Source organism: Lipophrys pholis (genome assembly GCF_963383615.2).
Source record: "Lipophrys pholis genome assembly, chromosome: 16".
Classification (NCBI taxonomy): Eukaryota; Metazoa; Chordata; class Actinopteri; order Blenniiformes; family Blenniidae; genus Lipophrys; species Lipophrys pholis.
In genome coordinates this window covers 24,637,097-24,659,324 of record NC_137634.1, presented here as the reverse complement: position 1 = coordinate 24,659,324, position 22,228 = coordinate 24,637,097, and the positions used below count along the sequence as shown (strand labels likewise).

General features: G+C 43.3%; 1 protein-coding gene across 1 annotated transcript in view; it reads right to left on the bottom strand.

The window, feature by feature from the left end:
* LOC308122071 (protein sprouty homolog 3) overlaps positions 1–21,564 on the bottom strand; it is a 22,441-nt gene extending 877 nt beyond the window's left edge. The window contains exons 1-2 of the mRNA XM_080483696.1: positions 21,281–21,564; positions 1–857 (exon numbers count right to left, since the gene is read on the bottom strand). The exon at positions 1–857 is cut by the window's left edge and continues 877 nt beyond it. Of these exons, the coding sequence (XP_080339822.1) occupies positions 1–760 (760 nt within the window). The 5' untranslated portion in view covers positions 761–857; positions 21,281–21,564. The remainder of the gene's footprint in view (positions 858–21,280) is intronic.
* Positions 21,565–22,228: the final 664 nt, after the last annotated feature.

Here is a 22,228-nt window from a genome sequence, read left to right as displayed (position 1 = left end):
TGGTGCGATCGTGGGCACACTGGCACAGGGCAAGGCACAGCCTGGCAGGGGGGTAGCAGCAGAGACAGGGCAAACACAGCGCCAGCAGCCCCATCGTGCCCCACCGGGCACAGGCGTGAGCCGGGGTGCAGGAGCACGGTCTGTCGGCGCAGTTATCCTCGTCGTCCTGGGCCGAACAGTGATAGAACAAGCCTTTAACGCAGCACAGGCATGTGCCATACTCCACGGCGGTCTCGGCAGAGCACAGACAGCGCTGTCCACAGGCCCAGCAGGAAGGCAGGCGGCGGGGGGCGCAGCACTCCTGACACTTACAGCGACCACACCGCTCACAGATGAACAGGTGAAGGCCCAGCTCCGTCTCGCCATCCGTCAGGCGTTTACCCAGGGAAGCGTCGGGCTTGAGTTCCCCCTTCGGCTGAGAGTGGACCACTGATCCAAGGCCGGAGTGAGACGGCGTCAACCCTGCCAGTAACCGCTGATCCGAGGTGGCACTGGTCCGAGAAATGGAAGAGCTTATCGTACTGGAACGACTCAGGTGGGAAAGGTGAGCGTGCTGCTGCTGACTTTGGCTGCGGGACAGGGCCGAGGGGAACGAGGGCTGGGCGTGGTGGGAGTACACTCCGTGAGGGTATCGGTCATCGTGGGCGTAAAAAAATCCGGACTGCGTTGCAGGTTCCAACGCCACGGGCCGGTCCACATAGTCATTGTTGGCCCGGATGGCACGTATCTGGTCAAGCGACAGCACGGAGTCCAGCTCCATCCTCAGGGAGTGAGTAGGGTCTATCCTGGTGAGCCCGCTGGATGGCACCAGGGTTGGGAAGGGAAGGGACGAGGTGCTCACGGCACATCAGATAAACCTGCACAAAGACAAGGAAGCAACCGTGATTAGTAACGGTGGAGATAACTTTGAGTCCGACAACATGAATAACTCACGATCATGATAGGTTTAGGTCATAAACAGGCACTGCTGGATTGAGCCCCCCTCCCAGTTCAGACAACAACGGTGCTCAAAGCCCACAGTCCAACTTCATGTAAACCGGGAAAAATTTTACTTTTAGAAAATGCTTGGACTTCGTCTTTATATAGACCGCGGCAACGCTGCTGCTGTGCATGCACACCACGGCCGTAGTAACTAGTAGTTGTGCACATGCTCAGTAGAGACAATCAGAACAATGTTTCCTTTGTGGTGTCATGACTCTCAGTCCATATTCTGTTGGGACTTTTTAGTTTTATTTTGAAAGTCACCGTAATAACAATCCAACTTGGTCGAATGTCGATACAAACACTAACGTGTTACAAGTTGTTACTGTATTCAGATTTTGTTTTTTCAAATAACGAGTAAAGTAAGGCGTTACTTTTGCAAAAAAACAGTAATAAGATTACAGTTACTTTCCCACAAGCACTTACTTGTTTTTACTGCGTTAGTAAACTGTGATTTTGTTTTGTGAGGCTGTCTCATAATGATGTATCAGCAGCACAACGTGTAATGATCAGCAGCAGACAACCTGGAGTGCAGCAGAGAGCAGAACCTGCAGCGTTTAATCCTCGAAAATACTTTAAGTTCGACTCAGTCAAAGGTGAGAGAAACCTTAGTGTCCACTGTGCACTCTGCGTGGGAATAAAAACATTTGTCTACCACAAAAAATTCCACCTCAAATGTGAGGGAGCAGCAAGAAAGCAGCACAGGTAGCCCACCACACACACACACACACACACACACACACACACACACACACACACACACACACACACACACACACACACACACACATACACACACACACACACACACACACACACACACACACACACACACACCACACCCCCAGACCACCCGGTCCCGCCCACCTCACCCTGGAGCCCCCCGCTGACATCCCCACTGCAGCAAACACACCAATTCCACCAGGAGATTTTGATTTCAATTAATTCACTGCTGTATTTTATTTACATCTATTCAAATGAAGGAGTACACACACAAAAGTAATTTTTTTTATTTTGTGAGCTGGAATATGAAAACACATAAGTTAACAGAAGAAAAACTTTATTTCATTAAAATACGGTGCAACATGTAGTAAATCGGTTTAATTGTCAAATGACTTCCTTCAAGTCAGAGACTGTTTGATTTAACTTCTGCTTGATGCAAGTTAAAAGATTGAAACAAACAAAACAGGTTTTAAAAATAGACCGTGTTTCATTTGATTCAGTTTTATATGATGGAATGTGCAGAACGAACAGAATGAGGCTGCGTATTCTTCCCTGCTGCGTGTGTGTGTGGGTTCATTACAAAAACAGCGTCCACTAGTGGCCTAACATGTAAACTACATGGTTTTTAACGTTTTTGCACTGTCAATGGAAGCAGACATAATTCTGAGAACACTGCCATATAGTTACAAAACTTTTCTGAATCAAAAATACAAGGCTTTTTCACCTGAAATGGCCTTAGAGAAGTTTTCACTTGTGTTCATGATCTTCTACCAGAAAAGCCTGCCGTTAAAGCAGGCAAATGAATTATATTTGATTTATCCGTAAATCTCTTTTCCACAGCGTGCCCGTTGGAGTAAGAGCTTATAAGTGAACTCTGCTGCTTAAAGCAAACAAAAAAAAACAACAACCTCATTTTGCAAGAACGACTGGCAGAGGATGGCATCAACTGCAGGACACAGTCTGCAGATTGCTCTGCAGGCTTTGAAGCAGCTCTCCATCACGGATGGGTTTGGTTGCAGAGCCGCCACACGACCATCAGCCATGTCATCATGACCGCTGCGGCTCTCCTCCGCTCAAACTAACACTATTATTAGGCTGCCAGAACTGGAGGGATCGAACCAGGAGGTCCACACTGTAATTTAGCATCTGTTGAACACTGCAGCTGCTGTTTCTGCTACGGAGGAATCCCACCTGCACACAATTCCACCCTGAAACTGACTCTTTGTCCGAATGCACATGATGAGATGTTCTTTCCTCTGAACGACCAAATTCTGCAACACAGAATAATGGCTTATTTCAAGAAACCAGCTCAGTATAATACCTGAAGGGATTTTCGGTCCGTGGATTCAAACACTGACCGATCAAACTCATGGAATCCGCATTGTTTTTGCATTTTAGCTCAAAAGTTTTCTGTTTTTACTTGAAAACGTCTTTGAAAACTGTATTCTCCCTCTTTAACTCAACACATTAGGATTATTTGAGGGTGCTTTCAAAGTCCTGTTCAGTGGAAACATGTTTGTAGGCGCTCACATTAAAATCATATAAAATAAAGAGGAAAAAAACTCACATTTTGAAAACGTAATTGTCTCACATGATCCTAAAACCAATGGAACCTGTGCTCATTAGGCCAAATCGCCTCATTTAAAAGAAATCAAAAGATTCACGCTATAAGGTGCAACAGCGTCAAATAAGCCGGTATATTGTGTATAATTGTGTCCTGTGTGCAAAATTAATGCAGATTTAATACTGAAACTGCACCTGAAAGGTTAATCAGTGAATGTAACTGCAGGAAATGCACGAGCCCGAAATCTTCATTTGCTCATTCGTTTTTTTTTATTTCATACATAATAAATGAAAACTTGTTCTACAAGGAGGAGAAGGAAGCTTATTGAATTTGACCTTTTTTTTGTTTGTTTGTTTTTAACAATCACATACTGGACATAGACTCTGGTCTGAATCTGGACTGATAAGCAGCTGGTTGGATTTGAGACGAAAACTGTTGGAAAATTGATCCTTAATTTGTATTACAATGTGTGATCAAGACAGCACACACACACACACACACACACACACACACACACACACACACACACACACACACACACACACACACACAGCCATGCCAAGAGGCCAGGGGGTGGGGGTGGGGGGGTCCACCCAGAGTAATGAGGCCAAATGGTAATGTGTTTAAAGCAGCTCAGACGGTGAGATTAGACGGAGGAGGGAAACAGCAGACAATTACCATCTTCAACCACACGAGTCCCAAATCATTCACAAAAAAAGAGGAAAAAGAAATCAGGCTGTTTCTGATTGTTTTATAATTTCCCCATTAATGTTTGTGTTTTACACGTTCTAATCTTCTCTGTTATGAGCATCGTGTTATATTTCAATATTTTTTGAAGAATTTAATGTTTTGTGTTTGTGTGTTTTCTTATTAAGTGGTATCCCTGCACCTACCTTTTAGTATTTCTTTTCTCCTGAAAAGTGGGATATAAATAATGATGATTTATTAGTGATATTGACAGAGGTGCATGAGGATGTGTTCAACCTTTTCAACTTTATTGCAACAACATGCCGGAGATATGCACAGAGGCTCCTGAACTACCTTGTTTCTTTTAACCATTTACAGGCTGCAAGCTTTCTGAGTGCTTTGTCTTTTTACTGTTCTGAAGAAGACATGCATGTACAGTCCGTTGGCCACGTTTACACGACAACGACCCCGGTGCTCAGATCCAATGCAACCGTGACTTTTTTTTATACCAGCTCTCGAGGTGAAACTTTTTTGATTCCCCCCAGCAGAGACGAGAGGCTACAGAGTGCTGTCACTGCGCATGCAGTGTCCGCCATGGTAAATAGTTCATTCTGCTCATGCGCGAGTAACAATCATCCGATTCGTCCTCCGTCCATACGGATGTCGGCTGGTTTAATTACAAAAACAAGCAACAGCGCCCTCCCGTGGCCCAGCATGCTAACTACATCGTTGTCAGTGTGTCTGCTGCTGCAGTATAAACGCTACGGTTTTCTTTAATGGTCAAGTTGTTGTCACGTAAAACGTTGTCGCGTAAATGGGGCCCAAGTATTAACCCTAACCCTAACTCCTTCTTTATCTGGAGAACTTTCGGTGTTTGATTGCTCAGCATTTTATTAATCCTCATTGTTGTACTTGCTCACGTTTTGTCTTGTAATTGTGATTTTCCACTGGCTGACTTCTCCTCTGGATATTGAGCCGTGCTGGTTGTCAAAGGCAACCAGAGGGGGCAGGCTTCATCATTTCCAGTTTTTGTACACTGATGTGAGACTTAGCTGTGAATTGTAAACAAATTTAACCCTTTAAGCTCCGTGGAGTGAAGCGCAGCCTGTTCCACCTTGCATGTTGTGCTTGTTGGTAGATGGAGCAGACAGTAGGCATTTCTCAGTGTTACGTAAGGTGAACTGAGATGCTCTGCAATAGCAGCATGGTGGGAAGCAGACGGGAACATTTACAGACTCATGATTCAGTTTTTCTGAGAAACAGCGTCTGTTTCAGCACTGACAATGTCGACATGGGGACACCACAGAGAATTTAGTGTTTCTTCATCCCTCAGACTTTCCCAGAATTGGTCATATTGCAGATACATTTTTGGACCTATGCCGGTGCTTCCCAGTCCTGCGTGTTCCAGGCGTTTCCATTGTTCAGAGCGTTGTTCAAAGAGTGCACTGCAAAACAGGGTAGCCTAAATATAAGATAGAAATACTCAATTTGAGAAGAAAAATACTTCAAACTTGTGAAATTATCTGTACATGCAGCAAGTGAATTTGATTGGATAAGAAATCTTGAAATAAGTTTTTAAATTTAGATTCCAGATGATACTGTAAAATCAAGCTCTAAAAATAAGTAACTTTTAAAACAAGTCGTCATCTATCATGTCTAAAATACTATTTAGAATCTTAGCAAGTACCAGATAGTTTGCAGAGTGCTCACAATGGAAAAGAATTCTGTGACACTTCTTTGTTGAACTCAACTTGTTCTCGTGGAAAGGCGACAAAGTTAGGAAACGTTGCCACTTGGAAACTGTCTCATGCCACATTTCTCCAGCCACCCAGGGATTCACTACAGTATTACACAGCAACTTGGCACTTTATTACTGTTTGATGTGTGTGTGTGTGTGTGTGTGTGTGTGTGTGTGTGTGTGTGTGTGTGTGCGTGTGTGTGCGTGTGCGTGCGTGTGCGTGCGTGTGCGTGCGTGTGTGTGTGGCAGAGAAGTGATTAGGCCCCTGATGGGAATCAGGTGCTGCCTCACCTCTCTGCCCATAACAGGAGGAGCTGCCTGACAGGCGGGCGTGGACAGAGAGACGGACGGACGGACGGACGGACGGACGGACGGACGGACGGACGGACGGACGAGCCTGAAAGAGGCAGTAGTGTCTGAGTTTGGTTTGGTTCTCATAAAAGAACTATGGTTTGGGAAAGCTGTGACGCTGCGTCTCTGTGGGGGAACCCTACGGTGGCATGCACAACTGCCACAGTGTGTTTTTGTTTACCTTTTATTGTTTTTGTTTTAAAAGCCTTAAATGTGAGCCTATGGTGTATATTTCTGAACGACAATAAAGCTCCAGCTAAGTATTTACTACGGACATGGTGCGTATTAGGGGTGGGCGGTATAAACAATATACATTAGAAACTAGATGAATTTGGCCCTCGGTAGAGACTTCGACCATACTGGCCTACCGCGATATTGCATATTGATGATGTCATCAAGCCGCGTCTGTTTTGATCGAAAGCATGGCGGCGATTTCTAAATCCGGGCCAACGCCGCTTCGTCCAAATTTATTTGCTGAGCGGATGTTGTGGTGGCACCCGGATACAAATACAAATGTTTAGATCCAAAAAATCGCTGCAACCCCCCTATAAAATATATATATATATAAAGAAACGATAAGAAAACAATATATCACAATATATATCAATACCACACATGCTTTAAATTACATTGCAATATAGATTATAAGCCATACCGCCCAGCCCTCGTGTATGACCAGTAGTAGAAAAGTCAGAAAAGTTGCGTTTCCCCCGTTTCCAGGTGGAGTCAGTGTTTTCAAAAAGTTGTGTTTTCAGTAGCTCCGTGCACCCTTGACATGTATTTGCCATGAATTTCCGCCAGGGATTATTAAAGTGATCTGATTCTGATGTAAACGGATTCCCAAAATACAACAACAGTGACTTCATGGCCTGTAAACGTTTTTTGCAAATATCAGGTGGAATCAGCGTTTTCTCTCTTATAATCCTGACATCTATGAAAATAATGCAAATGGAATGAAAAGGATGGATGAATCATTTTACCACGTCAGTGATGAATAGCATAACCATTTCATCCACATAAATTAAAATCCATTTCAGTGTTTCCTTCTGTGATTATTAAGATTTTCTCATTAAATGTTGTGTAACTTATGAAAACAGACAAGGGGGGGGGGGGGGGGTGTTCTGGAAGAAACAGTGCAAAAGTAACAAGAGAAGAGCAAACCAAAGTAGAGAGGAGGGAGGCGGATGAAACCCAAGAATGGCAATCCATCACTGGGAGGGATGGGGGGGCGGAGGGGGTGGAGGTGATTTGCAAGCAGGACTGGATAAACAAAAAACAACAGAAAAATACTCGTACTGTCCTTCCGTGTTGGTCAAGGAGAAACTTTGTGAGAAATAAAAAGCTGCTGAGGCTTTCCTGTGTCTGCGACTTGAACGGCGTCCGTCCAGAGGTCGAGCCATAAAGCAGCAGCAGATAAGGAGGCCAGGTTGGTTAGATGAGGATGCATTTTCAAATTAGTCTGAGGAGAGAGGAGTGGTCCTGGTGACTAATCGCATCAGACCGAGTGGTGGCTGCGGCTCACTCGTACTCTGCTCTCCTATCAGCCCATCTAATTGTTAAAAAGAAGAGGCCTGCCGTCCATTTCCATGACCTCATATTTACTTACTGTTACTGGTGCAGCCGAGTCCCGCCTCTCCCCAACACCAAACCAATACTGCAAGTCATGTGGGAAGTTCAGTCCATTAACTCATGATGCCTTCAGGTTTTCTTTTGCCATTTTCCCGTTCAGGGTGGCCATTTTGGATCGTCTTCTTCTAATCCCCTCTTCCGCGCATCAGCCGCCTGCATTTCCTGGACTTCCTGTTCTTCACTCGCTCGGCATAGCGAACGCCTCTTCTACATCACGTGTTCATATGCTCCGATGCCCAAAACACCATGAAGGTTTTCAGCTTTAACTTGAAAACATTGTTTAATCGGGGCCTTCGTTTCATGCTCATTATGTTGTTGTTTTTTAAAAAGTGCAACAAGAGAGTTCTTCCATGTCATTTTTCTTGGATCATTCCAACTTTCACTATCCGGCCGCTCTTTGTTATTTTTGTGATTATTGAGTTTTGGACCCTGAACTCATCTTTAATGTGTGAAGGCCTCAGCATACTCCCTTCTTGAACCCATAAGAACAAGAAGAAAATTTGGCGTCAGCCACAGTTCAAACTCCGATAAGAAGCTGCCGAACTCGCAGGCCACGCCCCCTCACAGCAGCCACACGTCTGTGAAGCGGCGTTTGAACTGCACAGTTTATTTCTCGCCTCCAGTGCTTTCAGAAATACATTTCGCTGATTTCAGCCAGGATGGTTGGCACAGCCGAAAAAAAATTTCTTCGGCCAGGAGGAGCTGGCTGAAGGAAATGACGCCATTTTGTTCGGCAGGCCGCCGCACTGCCAAACTTCCTTCTTGTTCTTCTGGAGTATGAATTGGCCTTGAAAGTACCCGAAAGGTCCTGGAAGAATCCGTCCAGTTTACACGGTTTTGCAGCACCAATGTTGTTCCTGCAAATCCACTGAAAATGTCGGAGCTCCACCAGATTCACAAGAAGAACTGGGGAGAAGTTGAGTGCATCATGACGCAAAGAAGATTAGAACAGGTGTCAATTCAAAAGGATCAAATTCACAGTGAAGGAAACATTTCAGATAGTTTCTCATGACTTTCGGTTGCACGCGGAGGTTAGCGGTGGTTTGCTCTGCTGTGGTCGTGTGTGGAGTTTGCATGTTCTCCTCGATTGCTCCAGTTAATCTGACTTCCTCCTCCAGTCCAGGAACCTGCATTTATGCTGAACAGGTGACTCCAGGCTGGTTGTAGGTGTGAATTCCTGCAGTAGACCGTCACCCTGTTCAAAGTGCTTCGCTGATCGGACTCAAGCTGATATAGAAAAATACTGAATAGATGGAGGACGAGACAAATGACTTTGTTTTGAAAGTATTCAGCCTTCCTGCAGAGCTGTTAGACGTGGTAATGAGCATGCTGACTGATTGTTCTGGTGTTTCGTAGACAAAAAGACTGAAGTTAAACTTGTGATCAGTGTTTCCGTCCACGTTTTCCTTGAAGCCACTCGTCATATTGCATCTAAGAATCTCCAAGCAGAAGCCAACCAGTGTGATCGACTCACTCCAGCTAACAAACAAACTGATCTGGCACATGCAAATTTTGTTTCCTTTTGACGTCGCTTCTTGTAATCTTAAAGGAACGGAAAAAACAACTGAACACGTCTGTCTCGAGATTCCCGATATCGTCGTCCGAGATGCGAGATGAACGAGCTTCTCTGATTGGCTGCAGCCAAGTGCTTGACTGTGACGCTCCGTCTGGCTCCGCTGCTGTCTGTTCTCAATCCTCTGTGTGTGTGTGTGTGTGTGTGTGTGTGTGTGTGTGTGTGTGTGTGTGTGTGTGTGTGTGTGTGTGTGTGTGTGTGTGTGTGTGTGTGTGTGTGTGTGTGTTGAAGGATGGTCAGAGGCAAGGCAGGCCTCACATTATAAGTCAGTGCTGTGTATATTTAATATATTACATATTTTATATAATATATATTTATTCTTTACATTTTAATATTTTCTGTGCACACACACACACACACACACACACACACACACACATATACTTATATTCAGACATGTCTTTAAATAGTTTTCTTTTTAATCCATCAGTCACTTGTGAAGCACTTAAAAGTTAGTTTTATTGTCAAAAAGGTGGATGGATGGATGGATGGATGGATGGATGGATGGATGGATGGATGGATGGATGGATGGATGGATGGATGGATGGATGGATGGATGGATGGATGGATGGATGGATGGATGGATGGATAAATGATGGAAATGTGATTGAAGTTTCAAGGAAAAAGTTGTACGAGCTGAGTTGAATGCATTAATTCTTGCTTTTATTGTCCATGGTTAAAAACACTTCCCGCTTCATTTAGAAATTCAAATGTATTTATGCCAAAACGCTGAACGACACATGAAAAGCGTATATATTGTGGAAAATAAAGAAAGAGAAAGATGTGAATGAAGAGAAGCAAAGTGAGAGTCACAGAGAGCTGCTGTTTCCAGAGTCCGTCAGCGGTAACCTGAGGACGACTCCCTGTGCCCGGGGAGTATCACACACACACACACACACACACACACACACACACACACACAGTCTCCACTGGTCAGTCGTCACTGCAGGTTTCAGCCTTCGTCTCATATTAAACATAATCTGGTGCTTCTTTTGTTTCACTTGACTTTTGAACTCTTTGTGTTTCTGTGTTGTAATATTTTTTAGCAGTTAAACACAGAGGGAGCACTATACTGGCGGGGGGGGGGGGGGGGGGGGGGACTTAATGGATGTTCACTGGTAAAATAATGCCATGACATTTAAATTCAGACTATAAAGCTTTTTTTGCTGTGGTGCAGAGTATACGTGATGAAAATGTCAATATTATCACTAAAACCAAACAATTACTACTGAAAATGACTCAATCTCATCATTTTTAATAATGCAAAATACAGTGAAATGTCAAGAAAACTTTTCCCTTAACTGTTGCATTCTGGGTGTTTTTACAAACTCTCCCCAACAACATGCTTTTGAGGCTAGTTTGATTAGCAGCGAGGTTGCTGGCTTTCAAGGCAACGTCACCGACATCTCAGCTCAGGTCTCAGTGTCGTGTTGCTACTCTCAAGAAATCTGTTGAAAAACAAATCCATGTTTTCTCTGAGGTTTTTGCAATTTGCCCGGCGGTTCGGCCGGATTTGCATCCCGCCCAGTTTGAAATGCCTTCATACCTGATAGACTGAGTATTGTATAAAGAAAACAAGCAGAAAACTGAGGGACAGGTGCTTTTATGACTTCCTGTGATATTTTCACCCAATCACAATCACGATTCACCAGCATGGCACATTTCTAACACAAGCTTTCGACAGCATCCAAAACTCAATAATCAATAAAATAACAAGGGCCACCCAGTGAAAGTTATCAAAGAAAAAAATGACAGAAGAACTTGCTCATTGCACTTTTTAAAACAATATAATGTTCATGAAATGAAGGCCCTATTTACACCACAAGTGAAAAGTGAAGACTTTTGTAGTGTTTTCCATTTAGATGACAACATTGCACAGAGTCACTGAAAACACAGCTTTTTTGAAAAATGGCTGCCAAGGTGGAACTTTTAGAAAATGCTCTGGCTCTGTTTCCATGGGAACGATGGAAAACGCAATTTTCTCCAAGTCTGTCTCTGTAGAAACAGGCTGGAAATTACAATTATTCAAAAATGCGGCTGACTCTGTCTCTACCTGATTGGTCAGGAGGCGGAGCTCTGAGGTCTTATCCAGATCTTAACCTGGTCCGGAGCAGGTTTCACATTCAGGATCGGTTTCCAGGGTGATTTATCTCTGTAAGAAGTGAACGAGTGTCGCAGTATGGAAAACGTAGGCTTAATCCCTAAAGTTACCTCAATAAGAGAAAATCCAGAGTCGTCATATAGTCTGTCTCCATGGAAACAGGTCTGGAAAATAAAAATTTTCAAAAATGCTGCGATTCCGTCTCTACTGAAACAAGGGCAAACGCTACTTTTAGAAAATGCTGCCGACTCCGTCTCCATGGAAACAGGTTTGGAAACACAACTTTTCTAAAATGCCACTCTTGGCCCTGGTCACCACGTTGGTACTGAGTAATACTCTCAGTAGAGACAATCAGAACAATGTTTCCTTCATGGTGTCATGACTCCCAGTTCATATTCTCCTGGGACTTGGTACTTTTATTTTGACAGTCACGGTCAGTAATAACAATCCAACTTGGTGGTCTGTCCACTAGAATGTCCGTGTTCTCCCGTTGTTAATGTTTAGCGTGTATTGTTCTCTACTGTGTGTGTGTGTGGTTTCATTACTAAAACAAAGAACAGCACCCACTAGTGGCCCAACATGAAAACTACCTCATGGTCAGCATTTCTGTTGTTTCCATGGAAACTGAGATCATTTTCATGCAAAAGCAAAACTATGGAAAAGTTTTTTGTGGCCTAAAACCCATCAGGTCAGTCAGGTAGTAAAGTCTTTAATGAGCTTCTCTCACGCCACCAGGTGGTAGTTTGTCCTTTATCCTGTTCACTTGCTCATTGTTTTATTTATTAATGCTCGACTTCAACTAATTACATCAGTCCTTTTTCTCTCACTAACAAAGGTCTTTAAAATCTTCCAAACTTGGCTTCATTCCATGTCCAATACTTCATATCACCACTTGTTCTTTCACCTCCTCAGAGAACTTTTTCTCTCTCGGTTTTTATTTTTGTGTGTTTATACCAAAAATTCTCCCTGCCTCCCTACGGTCTGAGAATTTTTAGATAACTTGATTATAAATTTTAAAGTCAACAGGATGCATCCAAGAGCCTCTAAACAAAAGTAAAATAAGAAACTGTATCTTGTGGTGTGTTCATGGGAAAGTGGGAACAGTCTCACTTCTCACTAATATACCTGAACACTGTCAGACTGGGAACTTCCCACTGGGAAAGTGGAAAGTTTCAAAGTGTTCTGGAAACTGAAGCCATGCCATTTAATTCTCGATATTAATCTAAACATGAAACAGTGTTTCCAGGAATCACAACAATACGTTTAGTGATAACTCTGAAATATATGATGTAAAAGTTTGTATTTTTCTTTCTCTACGGTCAAATTTTTAGTGACTGTGACAGTTTTGTTCAGTTTTCTTTGCATCAGAAGAAAAGTAATTCATTGAATTTTTATTTGTTCTTTCATTTTTGTTCTTCTACCTTCTGAAATAATTTGTTCTGTCACGATTCAAATGTTTCTTTGTTTGTGAAATGAACAAATGATAAATGATCACGCTTCTTGTCCACACTAATAATTCCATGTGAATGAACGGTGCAGGGAAACATCAACCTTTTGAGAAATGTATATCGTGCATGTTAATATTGCGATAATGATAATTTTGCAGTATTTGTGACTGTACATGGGAAAATCCTGCAGATTTGTCAAAAGTTTTCAGTTTAAAACTTGAAAGCTTTTTGTAACGATGTGGTTTTTATGGTCATCATTATTATTATTATTATTATTATTGTTATTATTATTATTATTATTATTATTGTTGTTGTTGTTGTTGTTGTTGTTGTTGTTGTTGTTGTTGTTGTTGTTGTTGTTGTTGTTGTTGTTGTTCTGTGATCTGGTGTGTTCTGATGGAGGATCTTACTCCCTCTCTGATGACTTCATGCTTTCAGGCTATTTTAAACTGGCTGCAGTGACCCTTCGCTCAGGAATGAGGAGAAGCTGCCCTTTCTCAGCTTCTGCTTTGCTGTATTCGAGCCCCACTCTCTCCTCCTCCCCCCTCTCTCCCTCCTCTCTCCCCCTCTTCTCCTCCTTTCGCCCTTCCTCCTCCTCTCATCTCCTCCTCTTTCCCACCTGCTCTACTTTCCTTCATGGAAAAATAAACGTACAGAGCGGATCTTCTGTGGGTTTTGCGGAGAATATAAAAAGTCCTGCTGGTTTCCAGCCACACAGTTTAAGAGGTTATTTTAGTTTTCACATGAAATAATCAAGGATGATTCAATATTGCTTCAGTTCATCCCTGACCTGAAGTCAAAACTTCTCCAGAGAGAGTTAGATTCAGTTTTCAAGATTTAAATGTCTTAATAGAAACATTTTTAAAAAGTGATTAAAAAAGCTACTAATGAGTGAAAATGATATGATTTCATTTTAAGCATTTTTATTTATATTATCGTGTGGAGGACCTGGGTTTTAATTCAGGTTTTATATCTCTGTATTTCCTCTCTATCTCTGTATTGTTTATTTCTTTATCTCTATTTCTCCTTCTCTAAAGTCTCTTTTTATTTTTTTTATTTTATCATAGCAAATGAAAAGTAACAGGACGTATACATACAGAGATCATTTAGCATTTATTTCTTTCCCAATCTCCAAATTCCACTTGCACTTTAAGGGAGGCAAGTGACCAACCCAATAAAAACAAAACATACGGCAAAACAAACAAACTAACAAAGGAACAAAAAACAAAACAAATATAATAATAATTATCATTATTATTATAGGAGAAGAGAGGGAGGGATTAGTCAGGGGGCAGAGTGTTCAATATAGCAAAATAAGACAAAACAGGCTGCCATTTTCCAAAACATTTGTCAGCACTGCTTCTGACACAATGTGTGATCTCCCTCTCCAAAATTTCTGTCTTACTCTCTTTATTTGTCTCTATCTGGAATTTAATTTTAAATTCCATAATGTTTTAGCAACACTGGTCAAATTGTGGCTTTTAAAATACAAACATGAAGTTATGATCAATACATTTTAATCTGTATTTTTAAGGCTTTTAGGCCCACTGTTCTGAGCAATTTAGTGATATTTCAATCCTGGATGAGACCAGTAACATAATTCTATTGAAACTTTTGAAAAAACTCTTTAAGTTCTACAAATGCTCTCTGAGTGTCTGTAGATGAACCTTTTGTGTGAATAGCTTTTGTATTTAACTTGTTGCAGCGTTTCTTCACTGTTAAATCTTCATAAAGACTATGGAGGACTTTTCTTTTGACTTCAATGTGTCTGTCTCACTATACGGGACCCGAGTCTTTCTTTTTCTTGTGAGAAATGTCAGAGTTGAACATATTTAGAAGGTTACGGGTTGATTATCATTACTTTTCCACACAGTTCAGGAAGGAGGATTGTTAGCGGTGAATGTGACGGGTTGAAATCTCACCCTGGGAGGTAAACTAACTGTGAGACTGTGTTTGGACTCAGGCTCTAAGACCCAGGGGCCTCCCCCTTCCTCCCCCTGCCGCCCCAACGCCCTCCGGGAGCACGGCAGGATTGAATGACAATAAACTGGACGAGATACCGGATGTGCCGAATCTGAGCCCAACGGAAAGACTGAAATAGACACTGCAGACCAGCAAGTCCAGGCGAGGGGGGTGGGGGGGTGGGGGGTTGGGAAGGGGGACAACAGTCGAGGACAGGATTAGGGGGAGGACAGGATGGGGGGAAGAATTGGGATGAGGCCTCTAAAAATTGGAACATGACTGAGTTACGTCTCCTTTGCTGGAATAAACAAATTTATCGAGATGTTGAGAAAAGTATTTGTACTTCGAGACAATGCTAAATGGGAAGAATTTTACTTTATTTGAAGAAACTAAACTCAGACAGTCGTCAACACTGAACTCAAAACAACAGAAATCAACACAAGTTAACACAGACTAACAAAAACCAACATAAACCAGCAAGAACCAACATAAACCATCACAAATCAACACAAATAACCTAAATCATCACAAACCAACAAAAGCCAACATAAAGCAACACAAATCAACACAAATAACCTAAATCAACAAAAACCAACATGAAGCAGCACCAAACAGCAAAAGCAAAAAAACAACATAATGTAACATGAACTAACACAATAAAGCAAAAACCAACATAAATCAACGCAAACCAACCTAAACCACCAAAAGCTCTTTGGTGTTACTTGAACGCACCGTTAGAGTGAGTTGGCCTGTGATTGGCTGAGAGTGGAGGAGGGGGGTGGGGAGCAGAGATAGCAGTGTGCTAGCAGATGGTTAACGGCAGCTAACAGCTAACGGCTAACGGCTGCTGAGTGATGACGCACCGCGGAGCCACAGCGTGTCGACAATGGAGTGAATATCTGACCTCCCCAGGATCTGTTCAATCCCCAAATCTAGTGGATTGAACCTTGATGATCGCAAATCATCCCTGAACCGTTCATTAACTTTGGGTTTATAGTTTTTGCGAAAAGTTGGTAAAATACATACATACATACATACATACATACATACCAATAAATAAATATATACACACCGACAAAAACACAACCTTTGGCCCAAACTTTCATTAGGTAACTAACAAAAACCAACACAAATCAACACAAACCAGCAAAAACTACCATAAACTCACATGATAACACAAACTAACAAACCAAGACAAACAAACATAAACCAGCAGAAACTGACAAACTAACACAAACCAACACGATACACCAGCGTAATCAGGATCAGCCTGCAAGTGAGTCACTGATTTAACGTCCTCACTTCTACATTCAAAATGTTGCGTTTTTCAGTTTACTTCTAATATTATAAAACTCTACTTTTAGGTCCATAAACTTTTAAGTATTTTAAAAAATATCTTGATCCAGCACAAATTTTTTCATTCAGAATCCAATAATGTATCAAACAAAGCAAACTGCGTGAATTAGAAGAAGCAGACGCAGGAAGAAAAAGTTGGATAGTATCTGTTGGGCAGACGGGGAGTCGTGAGGAAGAAGTAGGGATGAAGAGGTAGAGAGGAAGAAGTAGTGAGGAAGAAGTAGAGAGGAAGAAGTAGGAAGGAAGAAGTAGTGAGGAAGAAGTAGTGAGGAAGAAGTCGAGAGGAAGAAGTATAGAGGAAGAAGTAGAGTTGAAGAAGTAGTGAGGAAGAAGTAGAGAGGAAGAAGTAGTGAGGAAGAAGTCGAGAGGAAGAAGTATAGAGGAAGAAGTAGTGAGGAAGAAGTAGTGAGGAAGAAGTAGGGAGGAAGAAGTAGAGAGGAAGAAGTATAGAGGAAGAAGTCGGGAGGAAGAAGTAGGGAGGAAGAAGTAGAGAGGAAGAAGTATAGAGGAAGAAGTCGGGAGGAAGAAGTAGTGAGGAAGAAGTAGAGAGGAAGAAGTAGGGAGGAAGAAGTAGAGAGGAAGAAGTAGAGAGGAAGAAGTCGGGAGGAAGAAGTCGAGAGGAAGAAGTAGAGAAGAAGAAGTCGAGAGGAAGAAGTCGGGAGGAAGAAGTCGAGAGGAAGAAGTAGAGAAGAAGAAGTCGAGAGGAAGAAGTCGAGAGGAAGAAGTAGTGAGGAAGAAGTAGAGAGGAAGAAGTAGTGAGGAAGAAGTAGAGAGGAAGAAGTAGAGAGGAAGAAGTCGAGAGGAAGAAGTAGTGAGGAAGAAGTCGGGAGGAAGAAGTCGTGAGGAAGAAGTAGAGAGGAAGAAGTCGAGAGGAAGAAGTCGGGAGGAAGAAGTCGAGAGGAAGAAGTAGAGAAGAAGAAGTCGAGAGGAAGAAGTCGAGAGGAAGAAGTAGTGAGGAAGAAGTAGAGAGGAAGAAGTAGTGAGGAAGAAGTAGAGAGGAAGAAGTAGAGAGGAAGAAGTCGAGAGGAAGAAGTAGTGAGGAAGAAGTCGAGAGGAAGAAGTAGAGAGGAAGAAGTCGAGAGGAAGAAGTAGAGAGGAAGAAGTATAGAGGAAGAAGTAGAGAGGAAGAAGTCGAGAGGAAGAAGTAGTGAGGAAGAAGTCGAGAGGAAGAAGTAGAGAGGAAGAAGTCGAGAGGAAGAAGTAGTGAGGAAGAAGTAGAGAGGAAGAAGTAGTGAGGAAGAAGTAGAGAGGAAGAAGTAGAGAGGAAGAAGTCGAGAGGAAGAAGTAGTGAGGAAGAAGTCGGGAGGAAGAAGTCGTGAGGAAGAAGTAGAGAGGAAGAAGTCGAGAGGAAGAAGTCGGGAGGAAGAAGTCGAGAGGAAGAAGTAGAGAAGAAGAAGTCGAGAGGAAGAAGTCGAGAGGAAGAAGTAGTGAGGAAGAAGTAGAGAGGAAGAAGTAGTGAGGAAGAAGTAGAGAGGAAGAAGTAGAGAGGAAGAAGTCGAGAGGAAGAAGTAGTGAGGAAGAAGTCGAGAGGAAGAAGTAGAGAGGAAGAAGTCGAGAGGAAGAAGTAGAGAGGAAGAAGTATAGAGGAAGAAGTAGAGAGGAAGAAGTCGAGAGGAAGAAGTAGTGAGGAAGAAGTCGAGAGGAAGAAGTAGAGAGGAAGAAGTCGAGAGGAAGAAGTCGAGAGGAAGAAGTAGTGAGGAAGAAGTAGTGAGGAAGAAGTAGTGAGGAAGAAGTAGTGAGGAAGAAGTAGAGAGGAAGAAGTAGTGAGGAAGAAGTAGAGAGGAAGAAGTATAGAGGAAGAAGTTGTGAGGAAGAAGTCGAGAGGAAGAAGTCGAGAGGAAGAAGTAGAGAGGAAGAAGTAGTGAGGAAGACTCTCATTGATATCCGGGCTGAAGACTATATATCGCAGTTGTTTGTGGCTACCCATTAGCCACGAGCTAACTAGCCTGGCCACCATTGGTGGGACTTCTGCTTTCAGGCGGGACCAACCAATGAGCCGTGTTTCTTCTTCACTTCCTCTCTGGTCAGTGTTTGTTTCGGGCGACAGCGCCCCCTAACCAGCAGCAGTTATAACTGCATGATGTTTTCCAGGCGGTTTGATCCGCTCTCAAAACCAAACTAAATGAAGGTGTAGATATTCTCTCCCTCGTCCCCGGGATAGTCCCGAGCTATCCGAATGTGAAAGGGCCTGATGTGAATTTATTTTTATCCTCGAACTCTCAGGCAACATTTTCAAGTGAAAAACGAGAAACTCTCTTTTCATTTTGTGTTAATTTACATGACAACGATGCTCAGAGCAACTGAAAACACAACTTTTTGAAAACAGCTCCAAAGGTAGAATTTTTCAAAAATGTTCTCATAACTTTTTGAAAATGCATTGAATCCGTCTCCGTGGAAACGGGGGAAGTGCAACTTTTTCTGAAATGCTGCCACTGCGTGTGTGCTCCACGATTAGTAGTTGTGCACATGCTCAGTGGAGACAATCAGTACAATGTTTCGTCCGTGGTGTCATGACTACCAGTCCATATTCTCCTGGACTTGGTACTTTTATTTTGACAGTCACCTTAATAACAATCCAACTTGGTGGTCTGTCCACGAGAATGTTTGTGTTCTCTCATTGTTGATGTTTAGAGTCCATTGTTTGTCTGCTGCATCTGTGTGTGGTTTTATTACTACAACAACCAACAGCGCCATCCCGTGGCCTGGCCTGCTAACTATGAACGGTATATTTCGGTTACAGTTTCAAAAGTTGAAGTTTGTGCATTCAGTTTATAGAGCTTTGAAGTTCACGCACACATGTTTTTATTTTCCTTTTTATAATATCTGTAGTAGAAATGAGTCGAGGCAGAAGCCAAGGCTTATGCCTGCCTATCCCTTTAAATCCAGTAAAGTTACCGAGGACAGCAGTGATACAAGATAAAAGAGAAAAAAAAACTGATAAAAACGTAACTTTTCCGAAACGAAAACCCAAAAGCGATAAGTTTACACTCAGTTGAGTAAATGAGGTGTAATTCTGGCGTATCGTCCAGAAGGTCTCAGCCCCCGGGGGTGTTCACCACTTCCACTGTTGCTTTTGTTGAAGACTTTTGTCTGAACCCCCACAACGGAACCACTGTCCCAAAAAGGTTGGGACACTTGGCACAAAGTGAAAGCCTCATCCCGCAGCCCAAATACGTATCTTGTTTGTCTAATTGACTCTGGGGGATTGTCGACGCTCACGACTCAGATCAAAATGTTTCAGCTCTGCTTCATCAGAGTATTCAGTTCACTGGCGTCTGCGTCCACCAGACAGGCTTTATATTGATGTCCAGTGGGAGTGTGAACGCAGCACGGATGGACGTGATGGATGTGATGACTTTTTAATGTTTATTCATCATTTTGTGGTTGTATGAAATCCTCTCCAGTTGTCACATGGACCGAGTCGCATTTCACAGCTCCGTTTGTTGCAAAACCTGCATGACATCTTTAAATCTCAACCAGAACATCCTTCTTCAGTCAGTCAATAAAATGTATTCCAAAACAAGCAATCCACGGTTGTTGTTTTTTTATCGTCTTTATACAAACAGATGACATCTAGTGGTGAGTGCATGTACTACACTTTTAGCAGCAGAACCTTTATGGTTACTTTTAGCTGTTTTATCATATTTTGTTATAATGCCTCGTATTTTTTTTGCTTACTGTTCGCAGTTATTCAGAAACATTACAGACTTTTCTTTTGAGTTACCTTCATGAAAAAGTAGAAAATGTTGTGTTGAATCTGTGAGTCAGCTTGTGGTGGCGTAGTGCATTAGTTGTTGCATTAGTTCCTCCACTGTGGCATAAAAACACTCCATTCATCTCCTCCCTCTCTCTCTCTCTCTCTCTCTCTCTCTCTCTCCCTCCCTCCATCATCACGTCATGTGTTCATCTATCCGCTGTGTTCTCACGCGCCGTCCCCTCCCTATCTGTCCCTCCATCCCCGGTCAATCCCTCCACTCCTCTCGTCCCATTCACTTTTTTCTCTCCCTCCCTCCCTCCCTCCCTCCATCCCTCCCTCCCTCCCTCCCTCCCTCCGTCCCATCATCTGCTCGTCCTCCCGCCCCTCCAGTCCCACCCCGGCGGAGATGGGTATTGACATCCTGCATCCGACCTTGAGGACAATCAATCCCAACCCCACATGTCCCCATCACAGCTACACACACACACACGCACGCACGCACGCACGCACGCACACACACACACACACACACACACACACACACACACACACACACACACACACACACACACACACACACACACACACACACACACACACAAAACCAGCCTAATGTTAACATGCATCTTGTAGTAACTGAGCGACTCAAAGTGTCCAAACTTCCTCCAAAAGTTGGTTAAAAAAAAAAGGCAGAATGCAGCTTGAAGGTGTGAAGAAGACGAGCTCGGATTCACTTTTACTTTCATAAAAACCTTCGTCAGAGTCCATCAGAGGCTAAAGAACTGATCTTTATACGGTGAGCATTACGTGTTCACATGCAATGAAGGCATTCGACGATGAACCCTAATAGATAGTAACTGATTCCTGAGGAGTTTCCGTCTCTCCTTCAGTGTTTCCCTTCCATCAGCCAAAGAAGCTGCACGTCTGAGGAAGAGCTGATCTTTCCAAGCGAATTAGCAGCCACAGATCAAATCAAACAGTAAAGCTCCTCCCTGAGGCTTTGTGGGAAGCCTTGACGCTAAATTCTGGACGGATTCAACTTTACCTGCTCAAGCTGAGGAACAGCTGCTCTGAACAACGTCACCTAGACGGTTCATTATTCTGCAGAAGAAAGCAAAGTCTTTCAACTTTCCACTGAACTGAAGCAAAAGATGCAAACACTTTTCAAACGTTCTGGTTTTCCTCTCACCACATCTCCAGTTACTCTGTCGCACTCGTTTCACTCCAGGCTGTGAAATGATGAACTTCTTCACCTCCATCATGAAATCTGTGCATTTTTAAATCTCAGACTGTGAAGGCAGAGACTGTTTCTCTGGGAAGCCTCTTTTTGTCTCTGCAACCTCACAAAAGCCTTGTGAATTATTTCTCATTTCATCAGAAATCCTAATGGAGCTCCGTGGTCCCAAGGTCATGCAGATCATCAATAGTTCATCAGCGGATCGGATGGCGACAGGATGAATTCATGCTCACCTCTGATTGGTGGGAGATCCATTCTGCGGCGCGGCGCAGGGGCGTCCTGGGTTTCACTCAGATTTATCGAAGAAATCCCCGGACGAGGGCTTATTTACACCTCAATGAACTTCAGTGAGTTTCAAAGTCTCAATCTCTTTGTTTTGATCTAATTTTCTGAAGTCCCTTCGTCTCAGGGTGTGTTTTTGTGAGGAGCCTTGGAGGATGCTCTTCCTCAGCGGGACGCGCCCTCCTCCTCCTCCTCCTCCTCCTCCTCTTCCTCCTCCTGTTCCTCCTCTTTCCGGAGCTCTTCCAGGAGCTCTGTGATCCGAGGCGAGTCCTGCTGAGGTCACCTCCTCCTCCAAACCCAGTTTTGAAGACGGTCAGAGTGCAGCGGAGGCTTCTGGTGTCAGGCACAGATCTGGAGGAGGTGCAGGAGAACAACGAGGAAGAGTCTCCAGCAAGCAGCACAATATGTCTGTGTGAAAAGAAGCAATGAGAAGAGGGAAGAGTGTAGCTGGAGAGGCTGCAGGGACAGGCGTCTCACGTCAAAAATTGATTGGAGAAGTTAATTTTGTCCTCGGGGCCGGGGGGGGGAATGCTTCTTTTCCTCTTCTGCTGTAGTTTCCTCTCCTCTCTCTGAGGCATGAATGACTGAGAGCTGCATGCACTTTCTCCCTCGCTCACTCTCACTCCCTCCTACACACACACACACACACACACACACACACACACACACACACACACACACACACACTGGTTATGCCTCCTCCTCCCTTCCTCTCTATAACTCCTCCCTCTGCCATCATTGAATTCACTCTTCAGTTCAGAGCTGTATTAACATGACAGAGCAGAACTGTGTGTGTGTGTGTGTGTGTGTGTGTGTGTGTGTGTGTGTGTGTGTGTGTGTGTGTGTGTGTGTGTGTGTGTGTGTGTGTGTGTGTGTGTGTGTGTGTGTGTGTGTGTGTG